This window comes from Petaurus breviceps, unplaced genomic scaffold (genome assembly GCF_028583685.1).
Source record: "Petaurus breviceps papuanus isolate PSGF00001 unplaced genomic scaffold, PetGlider_PUasm1.0 90434, whole genome shotgun sequence".
NCBI lineage: Eukaryota > Metazoa > Chordata > Mammalia > Diprotodontia > Petauridae > Petaurus > Petaurus breviceps.
In genome coordinates, this window is record NW_027187251.1 from 236,212 (window position 1) to 255,352 (window position 19,141).

General features: G+C 41.6%; 1 protein-coding gene across 4 annotated transcripts in view; it reads right to left on the reverse strand.

Moving 5' to 3' along the window:
- The window catches only part of VASH2 (vasohibin 2), a 52,350-nt gene that overhangs the window by 10,668 nt on the left and 22,541 nt on the right, over positions 1-19,141 (reverse strand). For 3 of the 4 annotated variants that reach the window (XM_069108738.1, XM_069108739.1, XM_069108740.1), the window contains exons 4-8: positions 14,544-14,600; positions 13,843-13,917; positions 6,124-6,505; positions 4,341-4,456; positions 1,413-1,469 (exon numbers count right to left, since the gene is read on the reverse strand). In XM_069108738.1, the coding sequence (XP_068964839.1) occupies positions 1,413-1,469; positions 4,341-4,456; positions 6,124-6,505; positions 13,843-13,917; positions 14,544-14,600 (687 nt within the window). The remainder of the gene's footprint in view (positions 1-1,412; positions 1,470-4,340; positions 4,457-6,123; positions 6,506-13,842; positions 13,918-14,543; positions 14,601-19,141) is intronic. The other variant, XM_069108741.1, reaches the window with a different exon arrangement.

A 19,141-nucleotide genomic window follows, 5' to 3' on the forward strand; every position in this document is an offset into this window, starting at 1 on the left:
GGATGGAGGAGTTGTTGATGAAGTCATGGGGAAGGGATACGGCTTCTTTTGGAGGATTTATTCTGACCCCCCACCTCTCCAAACCAGTCCTGCCACCCTTGCTTTTCATCTCTCTCCCTTGTCCATCCCCCACCTCTTTTTTTTTTACCACCCTAAAGCCCAAAGTAGTGTTAGGATTTCACATAAGAGCAATTTTAGAACTGTAATTGACCTTAGAGGTCATCTAGTCCAATCATTTTACAGATGAGGAAATGGGAGCCTACAGAGATTAAACCACTTACCCACGGTCACAGATGTAGAATTGGGGAAAGAATCATTTTAGTTCCATTTTTCTATTGACCTCATGCCCTTTGGCCATGAAGCCTTCCCTAATCCTCCCTCTCCCCTTAAACTGTTAGAATACAGTTTTCCTCCTCAAATTACCTTGTATTTTCTTATCTGAGCATATATTGTATTCACCCAGGAAAATGTATACTTTTTGAAGGTAGGGATAGGACCATAAGGTCATATATGATAGACATCAAACTGGAAAGGTCTTAGAGACCATCATGATACACACACACCCATTTTATTTCCAGTGCACCTCACAGGTAGAGTTACTTGCCCAGGTTCCCACAGGTGACAGAGCTGGGATTTGACCCCAGATTCTCAGACTCCAAATCTAAGGCTCTTTTCACTGTACCCAAGTACTCTGATAACTCACCAATTGTTTCTGTATCTGTATTTCCAGAGCTTAGTACAATGCTTTGCTACATAATAAGTATTATTATTGTTGGCTTAGATTTAAAACTAAATTAGGCAAAGCTTTGAATTTCCAAATTCCTTCAGTGATAGGTAAAAAATGAGGTTAGGAGTTCCTATGGCATTGACTCTGCTTTGACCTTCACATTGACCAAAAGCTTCCTCTCCCAGTAAGGAGTGGCACTAAGCATCATTTTGTTTATACAACTGTGGCCAAGGTCAGTAGACTTTTGGATGGGAAAATTCCCCTATCATCTTCAGTCACTGGAAGGTGTTTCTGTGAGAGACAACACAGTGTAATGAGAAGAACACTGGATTTAGAATCAGGAAAAGTCTGGTTGGAATCTTGCCTCTGGGATTTACTAGGTTTGTGATCATAGGCAAAGTATTTAATCCCTCCATGCCTCAGTTTCCTCATCTGTAAAATGGGAACAATAATACCTCCAGCATCTGTATGTCTTGAGAATCAGATAATAAAGGGAAAACAATGTCAAATCTTTCTTCTGGTCTTACTTTCCCATCCTTGTACCTAATATTTCTGTCTTTTCTCTTTTTCCTCTTGTCCTTAGGACCCCACATTCTTCAGGTAACCAATTTGAATTTGGAATCATAGGTGGGAGGGAGGAGTAACTAGTGTTTCTCCTGCCACTAAAAGTTAAAATTGCACTCACAATGATGCTGGCATGCTAACTTCTGTCTTCAGTAGGCCTAGGCATGATCCACTTTTGCTGTAGGACAAAGCAGTTAGAAGTCAGGGAACAAAGTCTGGGCTAAAGATTCTAACACTGATCTCAAGAAGTTTCACTTTCTAGACTCTAAAAGGAGAATGAAAACTTGTACTCAATCCATCAGTATCTTTAGTAGGCACATGCCAAAGGAACTAGAATTATTTTTGTCCTGTTACTTCAACTTGATCCCTATCTGAACTTATGACTCTTCTATCCATCAAAAAGACCTTGTTTCCTCATTACCCCACAGACAGATAGAACTTCTACCAGACCTAATGGCCTAATCGTATGTCTCTCATCAGGTTATATTACCATAACTATCCTCCCTATTTTATTCTATAAAATTATTAAGCCTCTATTAGATTGTAAACACCCAGAGAAATGTTGTATCTCTCTTGCTATACCTAGTACCTAACCCAGTGCCTTTTTCATATCATACAATAAATACTTATTGAGGTAAAGTGAAATAAGATGAGAAAATCCTTCTCTAAAAGACCGATGTGACATAGTAGAAATAGTACTGGCCTTGATGTCAGAAAACTGACATCCAAATCATGGCTCTGATGTATATTAATCATGTTGGGTCTCTGAGCCTCAGTTTCCTTATCTTTAAGAAATGATGATATGCCTGCCCTATCTACCCTCCCAGGGTGATTATGAAGATCAGATGAGATTGTGTATGTAAATTACGAAACACATGACCAGTTAGACCAGAAGTGGGGAACCTTCGGCCTGGAGGCCACATCTGGCCCTCTAGATCTTCAAGTGTGGCCCTTTGACTGACTCTAAAGGTCACAGAATAAATCCCCTTAATAAAAGGATTTGTTCTGTAAAACTTGGATTCAGTCAAAAGACCACACCCAAGGACCTAGAAGGGCCACATGTGGCCTGGAGGCCACAGGTTCCACACCCCTGAGTTAGACTGTAAGTTGTGTTCTCCTGGTCACACCCTAGAGTCTAATCAATTCTACCTTTAAATGAAAAGTCCCTTTGAGTTCCAGCTAAGTGAACTTGTCCCTAAAGTCAATCCCCATATTCCTCAATCTATGAATAAGCCTCCTGTGCTAGCTTAAATGCTTAGGCCCTGAACCCTGTTCTACAAGCCATTAAGAAGGAAAGGATGAATAGGACAGAAGTTTGAGGACTAATGAGTTGGGTTTTTTTTTTTTTGCTTTTTTTTTAGGAGAGCAATTGGGGTTAAGTGACTTGCCCAAGGTCATGGCTAGTTTTTGTGTTGGGTGTCTGAGGCCAAATTTTAACTCGGGTCCTCCTGACTCCAGGGCCAGTGCTCTATTCACTGTGCCACTTAGCTGCCCTGAGGACTAATGAGTTTTTGCTAGATATTGGGGATCGCAGTGAGTTGGTGCAGGCTCCCTTCGGACTGAAGCTGTGGACTGTGTATAAACCTGTCTACCTGGCTATTAGCACAGGCTGAGATGCCTTCCCCTCCTTCCCAAAGGATATTTTGGGAGTTCCTTTCTACCTTGTCTTTTCGTTTTGTTTTGTTTTTTTCCTGACCAGACCTGTGATTTCATTAATATGGGGAGTTTCTTTAAAGTTAGGTGGTTTACCTAGGGTCACACAACCCTTATATGTAATAAAGGGGACTTAAACCCAGGTTTTCCTGACTGCAAGTAGGCTGTCTATCCACTACACCATGCTATCTCTCACCCTTCTACCTTATCTCATAGACCACAAGATTTAACTGTCTCTTTGTTTAGCTCACAAGTGCACCTGGATTTAGTTTCCCAGATGACCCAAAACAGGAGATGGTTAGGCTTAGTAATGGTTGGAGAGGATGGGGTTGGCTCAAGAAGCCATCTGACAGTCATTCTTGTCTAAGGGGCCTAAAATCATCCTATTTCCTCAAAAATTCTTTAATAAGACTAACTTATCAATAAATAAACTATGCTGCTTTCTCATCTCTCTCACTAAAATGATATCCCCTTTCCTTATTTCTCTGATTTCAATCAATGGACACCAGCTACTTTTATCAGGAAGTATATCTTCCTTGGAGTTAATGCTGGGACCTCTCCCATTATGGTGAGACTGAAGTCATTTCTGTTTTGTTCTTAGATATTTTCCCAGCACTGAGTTATAAGTCTAGAGGTCTGGGTTGCAAGCCCAGATCTTCCACTGGTTTGCTTTGTGATCATGAATAAGACACTAAATTTCTCTGTGTTGGTTTCCTCATCTATAAAAGAAGGCGAAAACCCACCCTACCCAACTGCCTCTCAAGGTTGTTATGAGGATCTAATGAGATAACAGATGGGAAAAGTATAAAATATATTTGTTGTATTATTGCTAGTGACATTGTTTTCTCATATATTTGATTATTATTTTTCAATCTATCATCTGTTTTCTAAGCTATGCTGGGATACCCCTTCACCCCTTCAGTTCTACCCATTTAGGTCCCCTTGAACCAAAAATGGGAGTAGGATCTCTGGCCTCTATCTCCTCCTTGAAAGAGGACTAAACCAGAAAGGGCAAATCAGGACAAGGATGAATATGTGGATATCTGGGTGTGGGCCTTGGACTTAAGTTCTCCAGATCAAACAGGAATGATTTGCAGGTTATCTTTTTTTTTTAAAATATTGCCTGTGTATCCTCCATTTGTGTAGATGATATGTCCATACTATAAGGTGGTCCGTGTATAATGGTCATGTATAATGATAATAAATGGTGTTCACTCTACGTTGTGTCAATTAAAGGAGATACATTCCTCTTTCATTCATCTCTGCTTGTGGATATCACCATCTGATTCAAATGCCAGGTCCCAGAAATAGCTAGCGTTGTCCCTGGGGACTAGAAAAGCACCCGATTTTGAGGTATTAAAGTACCATAGGTGGGACCAGGGGAAACATTACTCACGATTTGTCTCTCCTCCCAAGCCGTCTTGTAGGGCTCGATTGTCTCCGCCGGGGAGACAGTGACTTTCCTCTACTTCTCTCCAGGGGAGGAGAGTGGGCACTTGTGGGTTTCAAGATCTAAGACAGAGAAAATAAAGTTATTGCCATCATTGATCCCAAGAGCATATTGTCCCAAGAACACCTCCCCACCCACCCCCACGGTATATTTTTCTGTAGCACCAGTCACTGCCTCCAAGACTACAGCCTGGGAGGTTCCAAGAAAGACAGCTTCCAAAGGGGAATGGAAGCATCCTGGCTTAGGATGTCAGGAAGAGGACACGGCCCTTCAAAGATGTCACTTTTTGCTCTTTTCCTTTAGCTCAAGAACACCAGAGGCTTGAAGCCCTGGAAATTAGGTTCCCAAAGCTGATAGTTCTTCCTCCTTCACTTCCAGGAGGAGTCACTTTTTGATAGTGTTCTTGACAAGCAATATAGCTCCAAATAATCAAGAACCTCTCCCCCATTTTCTCCCAGAGATGAGAGGCCAGCTCTGATGGGCCTTGTTCCTTCCGCTCTTAGAGCCTAATTTTTATACAGATAGTGAATACAAAGAAATCAGCTCATTGAAGTATAGATATGGGAGCTCCTCTACAGCTTATAATTTACTTAGTAGCTAAATCTTAGGGAGATTCCTGAAGCACATGTTGGTTGAGTGACTTGCCCAGAGTCAATCAGCTAATAAATGCCTGGGGAAGGATTTGAACACAGCCCCTGACATAGAAGTTCTCATAACAAATAAGGAATAGGAAAGACAAACATGATGGGAGTCTCATGTTGTTTCAGAATGCAGTCTCCTAGGGAACACAAATCCTGTTTGTCTGTGGTCCGAACAGAACTCAGCACAGTGATTTCCAAACTTTTGTAGAGCTATGGTGCTCTGTTTGGCTTGATCTTGTCACATCAGGTCAGAAATACATTGTATTAAGCCAAAGGCCACTGCAAGACATAGAGCAGAGTAAGGTTTTGTGAGGGATTTTTGTTTTGTTTTGTTTTTGTGTAATGAGACCTTGGAGCAGGGGTGGGGAGACTCAAGGCCACATGTGACCTAGGTCCTCCACTGCCACCCTTTAGGGTTAGGGTTAGAGTCAGAGGCATTTAGGTAAGGGGATTTGTTCTGTGAAGTTTGGATTCAGTCAAAGGGCCACACTTGAGGACCTAGAGGGCCACATGTGGCCTCAAGGCCACAGGTTCCCCACTCCTGCCTTGGAGCATGCCCAGAGTACCTAACATGGAGTCATTCCCCTACCACACGAGTGGGAGTAACCTTCTTTGATTGTCTATGTATCCATAACAGGATGCATCTTTAAAACTTCCAGACCTAGAATAGTTTCTCTCTTTTCCTTTGTAGTCTTTCCTGATTTCAAAGGTTAAAGATCACACACAGTTCGCCTACAGTGCACGCACCATGAAGTGAACCAGGAAGTTTTGTTTGTCCTTAATTTCAGGTGCCCAGCAATAAATCCCACCAGACCTGGGAATCTGAGCCGTCACAACCTTGGAACTAGGGTTCTAGGTGGGATATTGCAACCAGCCAGCCTGGTAGGGAACGCTGGAGAGGCTAATCCCATAGGGAAACACAGAAAAGCGGGGTGTCTCATTACACAATCTGGGCAGGCGCCAAGGCCCTCATTACATTTGTTTCTGATAAAGGATGGGAGAATTGAGTTTTTCTCCTTAGGATACATTGCTTCCACTACTCATGCTAACTTTCTTCTACCATGCCCCTTGCCTAAGCTTATACCTACCTTCATTCTCAAGTCCCTGGCATATTTCTCCAGCTCTTTCCTTAGGTCCGACCTCATCATCTTTGTGACATTGAGAACCAGTTGCTTCCACTCAATGGGCTGGAAGCTGTGGGGCTCGTGGGGGACATACAGCCCAATCTTGACTTTCTTGACTGTGTGTAGATATTTCTTGTAGGAGTCTTCAAAGTCAAAGATGAGGTCACTCAGAGTCCGAAAGGTTAGAGGTTTGTCCATGAGGTCAGACCTCCGGCTCATGCCCAGTGAGCCGTAGCGGCCATTGCAGTAGATCCCCAGTACAACATGATGGAAGTAATTTCCTGAGAATTGGGTTTTAAAGCTAATGGGGAATCGCTCAATGGAAGGCTGCCCATTTGTTAGGTATCTTAAGTGGTCCAGGTTAAGGAAGAGGATGCTGATCTTGAAAAATCATAGAGCTATCAACTCTCAGGAAGGCAATGAGGGCTCTGAGTCCAGATTAGCCAACACCTAAATGCTAAAACCACACCCTTGTTTAGCATTTCACAGTTTACAAAGAGCTTTCAAGTCCATCAGATCCTCACAGCAACTCTTAAGTTATACATTATCCCTATTTAATTGATGATAAAATTGAAATTTAGAGAAAGGAAGGAACCTGCCAAAAGTCACAACGTTTTTCTGGTCCCTCTGCTACCTGGTAGTATGACCTTGGGGAAGTCATGCCTCTTCTAGGTGCTTCTGTTTCCTCAAATGTAAAGTGAGGGAGTTAAGCAAGGAGGCCTCTATGCGGTCCCTCCCAGCCTTCAATCTGTAGTCCTATAATTTTGGAATCTTATGGAATATCAGCATGGGGAGGGGAATCTTTGAAAATATCTGAGCTAATGAGAAGCAACTTTCCAGGGTCCCACAGCTAATGAATGAGAAAGCCAGAATAGAACCCAGGTCTCCTAACTCCCAGCCAAGTATTCTTTCCACTATGCCGTGCAGTTTTCTCCACCTCCTAATTCCAAATCTACTGATTTTCCTACTGCATCTAACTCTCTCTAGAAATCATTCCAGACCAATCAGAATGCAATCCCTTTGTAAAAGATCAAAACCTTATAAAAGCAGGAAAAGCTTCTGCTTTCAGCATGAGTTCTGTGTAAGAATTGGCCTCTGTATATTCATGAAAACTCTCTTACCTAAATAGTCCCCTTTGTTACCACTGGCACATATGGGGTTTAGGGATACAGTTTAGGGAAATTTTTTTCTGTACTAAGCTACCCTCATTTTCCAATACTTCTTGTAAACAGACAACTCCTCCCCACCACCAAAACCCATTCTGACATTCAACAACTACTTTTCTGTGACTATTCTTCATATATAACATAATGTTCTTCTATTGCAGCTAAAATCTAGACCAGGGGTAGAGAGCCTTTGGCCTTGAGGTTACATGTGGCCCTCTAGGTCCTCAAGTGCAACCCATTGGTCTAGAACAGGCTGAGCATGTCCTTCAAGAGACAGTTCAGGTCTCACTTCCTTCAAGGAGCTCTTCCTAACTACCCCTGTCCATACTCATCTCTCCTACCTCAGAACCAGGGCCCATATTTTCTGTTCCATCCATCTGGTACTTTTGACATACTGCCTAGTATTGTTATCTTAAAAAACAACACTAAAAACCTGTATGTCATGTAAACTTCTTACTGGTAGGACTCATGTCATATTAATCTAGCTTTCACCATACCTTACCTAACATCAGGCCTTGTAAAAGTAATGTGTGCTTACTGGTGTTTTGCTATCATATCTTTCCCTACACTGGGGTCAATGGGAGCTGTGGTAGCTAGCTAGCATTTATATAGTGCTTTAAAGTTTGCAAAGCAATTTCCAAATATTATTTCATTTAATCTTCACAACATCCCTGTATATTAGGTACTATAATTATCCTCATTTTACAGGTGAGGAGCCTGAAGCACAGAGACTTTGAGTGACTTGTCCAGGGCCAGAGGGCCAGTAAGTAACTGAGGCAGCATTTGAACATGTATCTTCCTCACTCCAAGGCCAGAATTCTATTAACTTAACTGCCTGGTTAGAGAAAAGACTTCATCTTTAGAAGAACAGCACAGAGACCCCAGAAAAGTGGCTGGGCACACCCAACAACTCCTTCCTCATGTGGCAGGGAGGAGGCTGAGGCGGAACGCAAGAGTGAGAGATGAAAGGTTATAGAAGCCACCTTTCCTGGGAAGGACTCTAGCAATAGACTTCACCAGCCTTATAACTATGAAGTATAGAGTAACCCTATTATGAGATGTAGCCTGGTAAAGTGAATAGGGAGCCAGCCTTGAAGTCAGGAAGTTACATGTTCAAAGCTTGCCTCTGACTCTATTTGCTGTGTCTTTAAGACTCTTAAGTTACAGACAATTTGTTGATCTGTGTGGATAGAGGGATTTTCCATATTTGGAGTTCTTAAAATTGATGAAATCATAGATTCTCACAAAAAAAATTAAAACTCAATTCTATTGAAACAGTTCAATATTGCTGATCATTTAGTTATAGTATAGGTCCCAAGGTCGTTGGATTTAGAGCTGGAAGGAGCCTTAGAATTTATCCAATGTATTCTCTTCATTTTATGGGTGAGGACACTGAGGCCCAGACAGGGTAAGAGAAGTGACTACTCATAACTCAGTGGCACAGTCAGGACTAGAACTCAAATCTCCCAGCTCTTGGTTCAGGGTCCTTTCTACTACATAGGGTTCTCTCTTAATTTGTTATCCACTCCTCAAAACCTAATCCTATATGGCCAAAACTTGAGCGAACATAGGCTGTGACCAATATTTTAGGTCTATCCCTCATCATGATGTTCTTTTTGCTCAGGGAATTCGTTCTAGTGCATAGCTGTGCCATTGGTCTACTCTTACCCACAAGAGATTACACCAGCAAGGAAAATGAAATTACAACCTTCCGTCTAGTATTGTGTTTGCTTAGCTAGCTGGGTAAAAATTCTCAGATGGGTCAAAACAGGAAGGCAAAGGAAGGAACCTCTTAAACCCTACCTTATCATCTCAGAATTCCCTGATGTTTTTTTAAAGGGTTTGTCCCTTTGTTAGGCAGAGTTCTTCCATTCCTCATTGATGGTAAGAGTTCACCTGCCTCAGAGGGTCATTCAGATCAAAGCAGGGCTCTTGGTGCCTATAAGCCTGGGAGTGAAGTTCAACTTTTCCAAAAAAAGGAGACCTGAGTGCCTAGAAATCCCCTAACCTTCCAGGAATGTGCTGTCCTACTTAGAACTCACATCTATCAGGAAGGACACACAGCTGTTCAAGATGAAACTTCTGACGCCAGCTGCCATGATTTGGAACATAATAGGGAATCAAAGCTCTATTTGGCATGTGTACATTTACACACAGCACACCCATAGGACCAAAAAGACATTAAAAACCTATTGTGCTACATTAACCCGGCCTATGACTTGAATCCAAAAAAGGGAAACAAATCACTTAGTTTTCATATATAGAAAAGCTCAATGATGATAACTCACTATGTAGAACTTCCAGCTTTATAAAGTGCTTTCCAGATAATACCCCAGTTAGGAAATAATGAGATATTACATTCTTCTTAAACATGAGGAAACTGAGGTTGACTGACTCACCAATCATACAACACAGAAAGTGACTGATAAAAGTCATTGATAATGGAGCTATGTACATGACCCTTTTCCTCACCCCCTGATATCCCCAGATGGAAACAAGACTACCGAGGCCCACCAAAGGACAAGGAGAAAAGAAAAGGGTCTTGTAACGATAGCCTTTGACATCTTTGTCCAAGAATTAATTTCCCTTGAGCTTAGCAGCCCTCTCAGCCCCAGTCCTCTCTAAATGTTACCTGAATTATGAGTTTATGAAATCCTGGAGCAAATTATCCATTGTTTTTTTCCCTACGCATGTGTGGGGGTGCTCCCATAGGTGTATGTGTATGTGCACCTCTGGAAGGTGCCAAATAAGCCATACTTCCAAGAGACTCCAGTGATTTTAGTGACCAAATATGTAATTTTGAGGCACACTTGTATCAGGGTTTGTTTGTCTGTGTATCAACATAGAAAGTCCAGAGTTGACTACACAGTCCAGGAAATGAACTAGATCTCAAGTTCTTCCCCCATTCCCAATTGTTCGCAGCTATTAATTTTTCATGAGGCTATGCTAAGCAGCTGTAGTTGGGTGGCCACAAGCACAAAAGGGTAGGGTCCCAAAACCATCTGCTGCTGCCTCCTCAGTCCCAAGCCTATCACTGCTGCCCGGCTGCTGTTTTCCTCAGCCATGTGGGAGCTGTCTTGTTATTTCAGTTTTAAGAGGGGAGGGGTAGGAGCAGGAAGGGCTGTCTCGTCTTGCTTTTTTTTTTCTCTTAGAATGATCTTCATAGTGGCAAAGAGAGAACAAAAATGCTAAACAGGGAGTTGAAACCCTTCATAACGTGGCCCCAGTCTTCCTCTTTCAGCTCATTGTATTCATTACTTCCCTTTGGACACTACATAGTCCAGCCAGGCTATCTCTCATATATGACATTCTGATGATTAAGTCCCCCATGATGCCATGAATCCTGGCAAACTTGGCTGCACTGAGGCACAACAAGTAGGGATGAATTCCCTCCTTGTGCTACTGTCAGGTATTAATTAGTACTAATTTTTCGAGTCACATTAATACTTCTTGTTTGGCACGATAATCTTGGGATTTTCAGAGTAGCCACATCCAGGAGGACAAAATAAGTGGGAGCTAAAAGTGTACAGGCATCTATATCGAGTCCGAGGACCAAGATCTAGAAGGCACTTTAGAGATAATGTAGCCCAACCATCTCATTTTACAGATCAGTCTCCTAGAGGTGACAGGACTGCCCAAGGTCATATGGGCAGAGCCAAGATCTGAACCTGGGTCTTCTGACCCCCAGATTCACATCTAGTGCTCTTTCTTCTGCATTGATGACTGGAAACAACATGGAACTGGGGGCCAGAAGATCTGGTTTTGGATCCTGGCTCTGTCAATTACTGCCTGTGTGACCTAGGACAAGTCAATTTCTTTTGATCTCCTCATCAATAAAATGAAAGGATCAGACAAGATGGCTTCTAAGTTCTGTTCAACTCAAAGTCTATGATCCTATGTAACATTCAAACACATTCACACACAGAGTCAATCCATCCCTCCAGCTCAATTTTATTTTATATTATTATATATTATGTATAATATAATATTATTTATAATTATAAGCTCCTTGAGGGAAGGACGCTGTTATTTTTCATATAATTGTCCTTAATGACTAACAAAATGCTTTACACACAGCAGATGGTTAATAAGTGTTCTTTGAATTGAATCTGATTTGCATAAAAACTGGCATCTGATTTGCCCATACAGGCTCAGGGCATTTCCAAATGTTTCATATCCATGATAGTCATCTCCTTTTTTTCTTCCTCTTCACGGTCCTTTATCTCTTGCTCCATAATTTCAGCAATATATCATATTTAGATAGTACTTTAAAGTTTATAAAATGCTTTATTCACAACCACTTTGTGAAGTAAGTAATGTAAATATAATCTTCCCTATTTCACAGATGAACAAACTGGGGCTCAAAGAGGCTGACTAACTCACCCACGGTCACAATGCTAATAAGTTTCAGAGATAAGACTATGGCCCAGCTCTCCTCATCTTCTAAAGTTCAGTGCCTTTTGTTTTCCCTCTTTGACAATGAAATATCTCCTTCCTTTCCCAGATGTTTGTTCTAAAATCTTAGAGCTGGATGGAACCTTTAACTCTGACACTACTTCTCCCTACTGAGCTGAGACTAGAGTATATTCTCTTTAAAAAAGAACCAAGAAAAATGGAGGGAGTGGCAATTAGAAAGACCATGAGAAGTCTTGGCTGAATAGCTTCTGTGTCCTAATCACCTTGAACCAAGCCCAAAATGCATGTGAGATTCATAGGAAGTGAGAGCCAGGAGAGAAAGGCATTGAGCCACTGTGCAATTAAACTCAAATAGAAATGGGCCACTAAGCTGTATATAAGGATCTCTGCAGGTTGTGTATTGACTTAGTTTTCAAATGTAATGTTATCTGTGCTTTAGTGTATTTTTATTTATTTTGTTAAATATTTCTCAATTACATTTTTAACATGGTTCAGGCCACATATGGATGTGTTACAAACCCATATGGGACAGCGTGTTTGACAGCTCTGTTGTAATGGTTAGAGTGTTGGACTTGCAATCAGAAAGCCTTGAGTTCAGATCTTCCCTAGGATATTTACTAGCTAGCTGTGTTACCCTGGACATGTCTTATTTAACCTCTCTGTGCCTCAGTTTCCTTATCTGTAAAATGAAGGGGTTGGATTCAAAATGGCCTCTGAGAGTCCTTCTAGCTCTAAATCTAAGGTCTTATGATTTCCCATTAGCCCAAGAGAAGCATGGTCCTACCCTCTAGAAGCTTCTTGAAACCTGTCTCCTGAAAAAGTAGACAAGTTCCTGTGCTCAGAGAACTCCTAAAGTATAGGGAAGGACACAGTCACTGCCTTTGGGAGCTCTGAGTGCCATGGAGGAGACGCAGCCACTGTCCTAAGAACAGAGCTGTAACAAGGAATTTTAAAATCTGGGTAAAGAATCATAAACCATAACTGAGACAGTTGGTACAACAGATCAGGGCTGGCACACCACCCTTAGAGGCAGAGACAGAAACCTGGGACTGAATCCCAGAAACCATTTGGAAGCTTCCTATTTTAACTAATTGCTCTTGCTAACTAGGTGCTAAACTCTGTTTTTTCTATATTGTTGAGGGATGACAAGTGCTATCATTACCCTCTAAATGCAGCACCTTGAGGTAAAGTTCTGCTCATTGCTTCCTAGCTATGATTCTGCCTCAGGGAGCTCCTAGTGTGAGGGGAGAGACAGTTTCCTGTGCTATGGTTCCAGTCCAAAGGCATGGAAGCAATGACCTCTTGGCTCCTCCCTCAGAATCCCTCACAAGACTTTCATGAATGAAGATGTCCTGAAATAGGTTACCCCCATATAACTAGAAAATTACAGTTATCCCTTCCACACTGTGACTTTCCCCATTGTAGTTTCGATACGTCACAGGTTGGCATTAGAAACAGGAAATTTGGGGGAATTTTGCGGAAGCCACAGATGACACAGAAAAAGTTTAGAAATTCAAAAATGCATAAAATATATGTACAGTATTGTACAATACCATCATATTTTATCTCTTATTACCATAATAATTCAGACTTCTTCTCTGGTGCAAAGGGATGGCCAAAATTTTACATGGATTGTCCAGATCATGGGGGTGCTGTGCTCCTAACCTGTTCGAGGTGGAAGGGATAACTGTGTTGGTTACTGGCCCTAGTACTGGCCTAGGTGATGAAGGAGCTAATGGAAATGATCCAAGGAGTTGGGCTTGGTTTGGCTCTGGGTACTAAAGTCAAGAAAAACATCAGAAAAGTTTAAAACTCACCTCCAGGGCATGGGGGCAGGGAAGGCATCACTGAGATTCATGCGCTGGTGCATCTTTGCCTGTGAAAGCATGTATGAACTATGAACACCTTGCAAGTGTAATCTGATGATTATTGCAATGATTGGTCTACACCATCCAGGATGCCCACTGGCACATGATACATTTGTATATTTATTTATTTTTATTTCATTTTTTTTTACCATGTTTGATGCCATCATCTGGAGTTTGCTGTTTTCTCATTGGTCTTTTCTACAGATATAAAGTATATATAAGTGAAAGGATACATGCCCAGGATTACAGCTTCAAGACATTTGATAGGTAAAGATTCTCGAGTCATTTCTTTCGCTGTTTCCATCAACCTGTAGTGCAAAGGATAGCAAAGGGTTTCAGTATTCATTGCTTCATCCAGTCAGATAAGTCAACTTCAGCACCACGTCCTGAGTGGGAAGTCCTATACTATGGAGAGAGCCGTTTACAAAGAAAGGTGTTTCCCTAACTGTATACTTAGCTTGTCTGCACAGGAGTGTGCTGGGTATTTCTGAATCTGTACATATCCTTAGCTCTTGTATTTAGTATTCCTAGGATTTCACCCTTCCTGCACACATTACAGGCCAGGAAATTTTCTCAAGTGCTCGCAGAGGAGCAATGGAAAGGTTGGAAGAAACCCATGAACACACTTTAAAAGCTCCAAGACCCCAGAGTAGTCCCACCCCTGCCTCAAACTTGGACTGTGGTCCTGAAAACGGTGGCCTCATAGTCTCAGAGTTGGAAGGGACTTTAGAGACCATCTCATCCAACCTCCTCATTTTAAAGCAGAGAAAACTGAGTCCCAGGCAGTTACCCACACCCTAAGTATGCTGCTGACCCTTACAGTCTGGCAGATATCAGCATGGTTGAATAGGGGTGTAGCGTACAATGAAGATTGGTTGACTGCTTTAGAGAAAGAAAAAGGAGGGATGGCCTAAAGACTGGAGATACCACTTACCCACTTAGTGGTCTCATTTTTCGAATTTCAAAGAACTGCGTCCCTGTGTGATTGTATCTGTGTGGAGTCAGTAAAGGGAAAATGATGGCAAACCCACAAAAGTTCCAATATCCCAAAGAGGGAAGCACATCTCTCATTTCAACAAGGGAGGTTATTCATTCTACCACCACAACAGAATAAGGAAGCTGGGAGAGGGGGTGATATCCTTCAGGGTTGTCCAGTCCTGACCGTAAAGCCATGGCAGAATCTGGTGCTGCGACTTAGGACAGCTCCCAGTGAGTCACATCTGGATCGTCCTGAGTTAGTGCTGCCACTAGCTTCATGCTTGGCCTTGATTCCTGAATCTGAGAAGATGCCTGAACCCTCTGAGAGCACCATTCATTTTTTTCCTTTCTTTGTATCCCCAGCTCTTAGCGCAGCACCTAACCCATAGCAGATGCTTGGCAAATGCTCACTGACGAACTGGCTGGTTACTCTGGGAAGCTAAGCAGTGAAAGGCCAGCAGAAATGGGCCATATTTCTTTGAAGAGAGCAAATATCCCTGGCTGTGGGATTATTAAGACTGGATCCTGTTCTCTCACTCTGAATCTAAGCATATGAAATCATTTGTGTTTTTTCTCTCTGCCTCAAAGCCAAGAAGAGCTTGTGTGCCCACAGAGAAAATGTCAGTGACAACTACTCTGCCTCGGTCCTGAGCTAAGCACTGTGAAAAACCAGGGTGGTGCTTTTGGATGGGGCTTCCCTGCACCTGTTGTACAACAGGAGATTTCTGTCCTATTACCAGACTATCATTGTGTCCTTAGTCATTCGGGTCTGCACTGTTTGTTGAGTGAGTTAAGATTTCCTCAAAGCTAAGAAAATAAATTCTAAACAGTGTATCTGCAAATCATATAACTCTAAATAAATGATCTTCTTATCTAAAGTAAAGAAAATAAATTCTAACTATACTGGCTGGGTGACCCCAGGGTCGCAAATCATTTTACTTCAATGCCTCAGACAACTTTCTATAACTCTAAGTTTCAGAACAGGTGTTAATTTACATCCGTATAAAGAATTTCCTTGGTAAAGAGATTCATATACAGACAAAACCACAGGTCTGGGTCAGAATACAAAACCAAAAGTTATAGGTGGACTGAGCTTCAAGGGAATGGAATTTATAAAAATTCTTAGGCTTAGAAAGCAGTCAAGTGAGGGGATGAGCACAAAAGATGTCTTCACTTTACCAAAACTTTACTGCATAGAAGGCTTTGCAAGGCAATTAAAAGAGATTTTAGTTTGCAAAAATCCAATCCACAAATCTCTTTTCAAGAAGTGTAAATAAAGCAAGGCACACTCCCATCTTGTGGCTTTTCTTCTTTCTGTGACAAGGTAGCTTCTGATTCTATTTAGGGGAAAAGTATCCCATTATCCATTCGAGCTCAAAGAGTGCAAAAATCTGTCACTCTTGAATAAAATCTGGGTAGCCTTTCCTCAAAGCTTAAGGTCAAAGAAAGGCTCTATATCAAACGTGACAGCTTGCTTCCTAAGAATTACATTACACTAACACTTATGGTTACAAAATGCCTATAAATCTTATTGGATCCTTACAACAATCCTGTGATCTAAGTAATTTAGGTATTATTCCCTTCCCCTCCCTCTCCAGGGGGAGATGTGTGATCCAGACCTGTGTGATCATTGATATGGGGATGTCCCAGCATGGAAACTCCCTCCATCGATGCAGATTAGCCAATTATTTATGAATATTACATGCACATCTATTTGCAGTTATACCTAATGGATGCTTACTGCCTCTTTAGAATCCTTGGTCATGCAGCTTCAGCTCAAACACCTCTAGTAATGAAGAGCTCACTGATTCAGGAGGCAGCCTGCTCCATTTGAGGCATTTTTAATTGTTAGGAAGCTCTTTCTGATACTAAAGAAACATTTGCCTCTTACTGACTCCCACCCATTAATCCTAATTCTCCTCTTTGCATCCAAACAAAATAAATAGTCCTTTCCCCATATAAGAGCCCTTCAAATATTTGAAGACAAATATTTTGTGTTTTCATATTCTTGCTCTTCCCTAAGCTAAACGTGCTGAGTTACTTCAATTAATCTTCCTAGGGCATATTTCAGATCCTCTCATGATCATGTCCTTTCTCTTGTCACACTGCAGTTTTCCCATGTGTCTCCAAAAATGTGGCATCATGATATTGACATAATATTCCATATATAATCTCTACGTGTATATACATAAATAATCCATATATTATATGTATGTGTATATATATGTATATACATATTATGTATAAATAAAATTCGTTGGGCACTCTGACTTTATCATTGCAGGTCCATGATGACATTAACTTTTCTGGCTTCTATATAGCACGCTGGACTTGAAATCAATTCTTTAAAAAACACATTTTTCTCACATAAACTGCTATTGACATAGGTCTCCTTAATTCTGTAATTGTGTAGTTAGTTTCTTGAACTTAAGTTCGAGGAGTTTGGGGGCAGCAAGGTTGTGCAGTGGATAGAGTGATGGGCCTGGAGTCAGATAGATTTATCCTTCTGAATTCAAATCTAGCCTCAGATACTTAATAGCTATGTGACCTTGGGCAAGTCACTTAACCTTGTTTGCCTTAGTTTCTTCATCTGTAAAATAAATGGAGAAGGAAATGGCAAACCATTCCAGTATCTTTGCTAAGAAAACCCCAAATAGGGTCATGAAAAGTAGGACATGACTGAAAGGACTGAACAACAAGAAGCAGGGAGTTTGCATTTATCCTAATTGAAATCTACTCAGCCTATGCTTAGTCATGGTGTAGAGGTGACCCTGGCTTCTGAAGAGTAATATATCAGTGACTGCAAGGTCTGGTGGATCCTATCAAACTGGGAAGGATGTAGCTAGGTGGCTTAGTGGATAGAGTACTGGGCCTAGAGTCGGGGAGACAATTCAAATTTAGCCTCAGACATTAATTAGTTGTGAGACCCTGGGCAAGTCACTTAACTTCTGTTTGCCTTAAGCCACTGTAGAAGGAAATGGTAAACTATTCCAGCATCTTTGCCAAGAAAACCCCATATGGGGTCAACAAAGAATTGGACAGGACTGAAGAACAACATGAAACTAGAAAAATTTTGACTCTAGACCTGGTGACAATCTGTATAGATAATATCCTAGGACAGTCAGATTTGGAAAGATTTCTCATCAGGAGTCTGGCCAGCAGGTAATGGTTATTTTTTGGCCATGGCAGCTAACAAAACTGACTATTAAGGCATTAGTATAGGGAGTATCCCCAGGGATAATAGTAATAGCTAGTGTTTATATAGCACCTCATGATTTGCAAAGCACTTTACAAACACCATCCCACTTCACAACAATCCTGAGAGGTAGGTACTGTTATTACCTAATATTATGCTATTATTATCCCATTTTACAGACAAGGAAATTGAGGCAGACAGAGATAAAGTCACATAGTTACTGTCTGAGTCTGAATTTGAGCTTAGATCTTCCTGACCATTGCTCTATCCACCGCACCACCTAGCTCTTTTCGAGTACTTAAGCTACACCTTTTACCTAATTAAATATAGCTCCCTGTTCCAGTCTGTTGAGATCTTTTTGGTTCCTGATTCTGTCATATTAGCCATCAATCCAAACACTGTTATCTCCAAACTTGATGAGCATGCTCTTTATGCCACTATCCAAGTCACAAATAAAATGCTGAAAAGGACAAGGCCAAGGAAAGATCCATAGGGCACTCCACTAGTGACCCTCCCCTAGGTTAATGCCAATCCTTGGGTCACCATTCTTTGTAAATGGTTGTTTAGTCAGTTCTGAGTTCACCTAGATTTTCCCCAAGTACATCTCTCACAGAGACAATGTAGGAGTCTAAAGGACAGAGGTGACTGGATTTTATATCCGACACTAAATATCTGCCATTCTGGACTATTTTTCCCCAATCCAGAAGACCCTCAAACTATAGACCTCCACCTCCCATTCCTCTAGCATTGTCCACACCCTAGAGCAGAGATCAGGTAAACCTCTTCTGCAATTTTGAAGGCCAAGGATGGGGCTAAGTAATAAATGCCAGGGACCAGTAATGGACCTGGAACAGAGGCAAAAGTTGAGAAAAGGGGAAATGAAAGAAGAAAATAGGGGTGGCTAGGTGGAGCAGTGGTGGCTAGGTGGAGCACTGGCCCTGGAGTCAGGAGGACCCGAGTTCAAATCAGGCCTCAGACACTTAACACACTTACTTGCTGTGTGACTTTGGGCAAGTCACTTAACCCCAATTGCCCTCCAAAAAGCAAAAAAAGAAGAAGAAGAAGAAGAAGAAGAAGAAGAAGAAGAAGAAGAAGAAGAAGAAGAAGAAGAAGAAGAAGAAGAAGAAGAAGAAGAAGAAGAAGAAGAAGAAGGAAATCAGGAAAAAGAGGAGAGGGACTAAATGGTGGGGAGGGTCACCAACAATTGCCTCAGGAGCGCCAAGGTGTCCCTCCTCTCCAATAGCCTCTCCTTGAGCCAAGGAATAAGTAGTTGAATCCAATTAGAGGACCCATGAGGTCTTCTTGGCTGACTTCACCAATTTCCATGGAGCCCTTCTTTAGTGATCAGACAGCCTTTT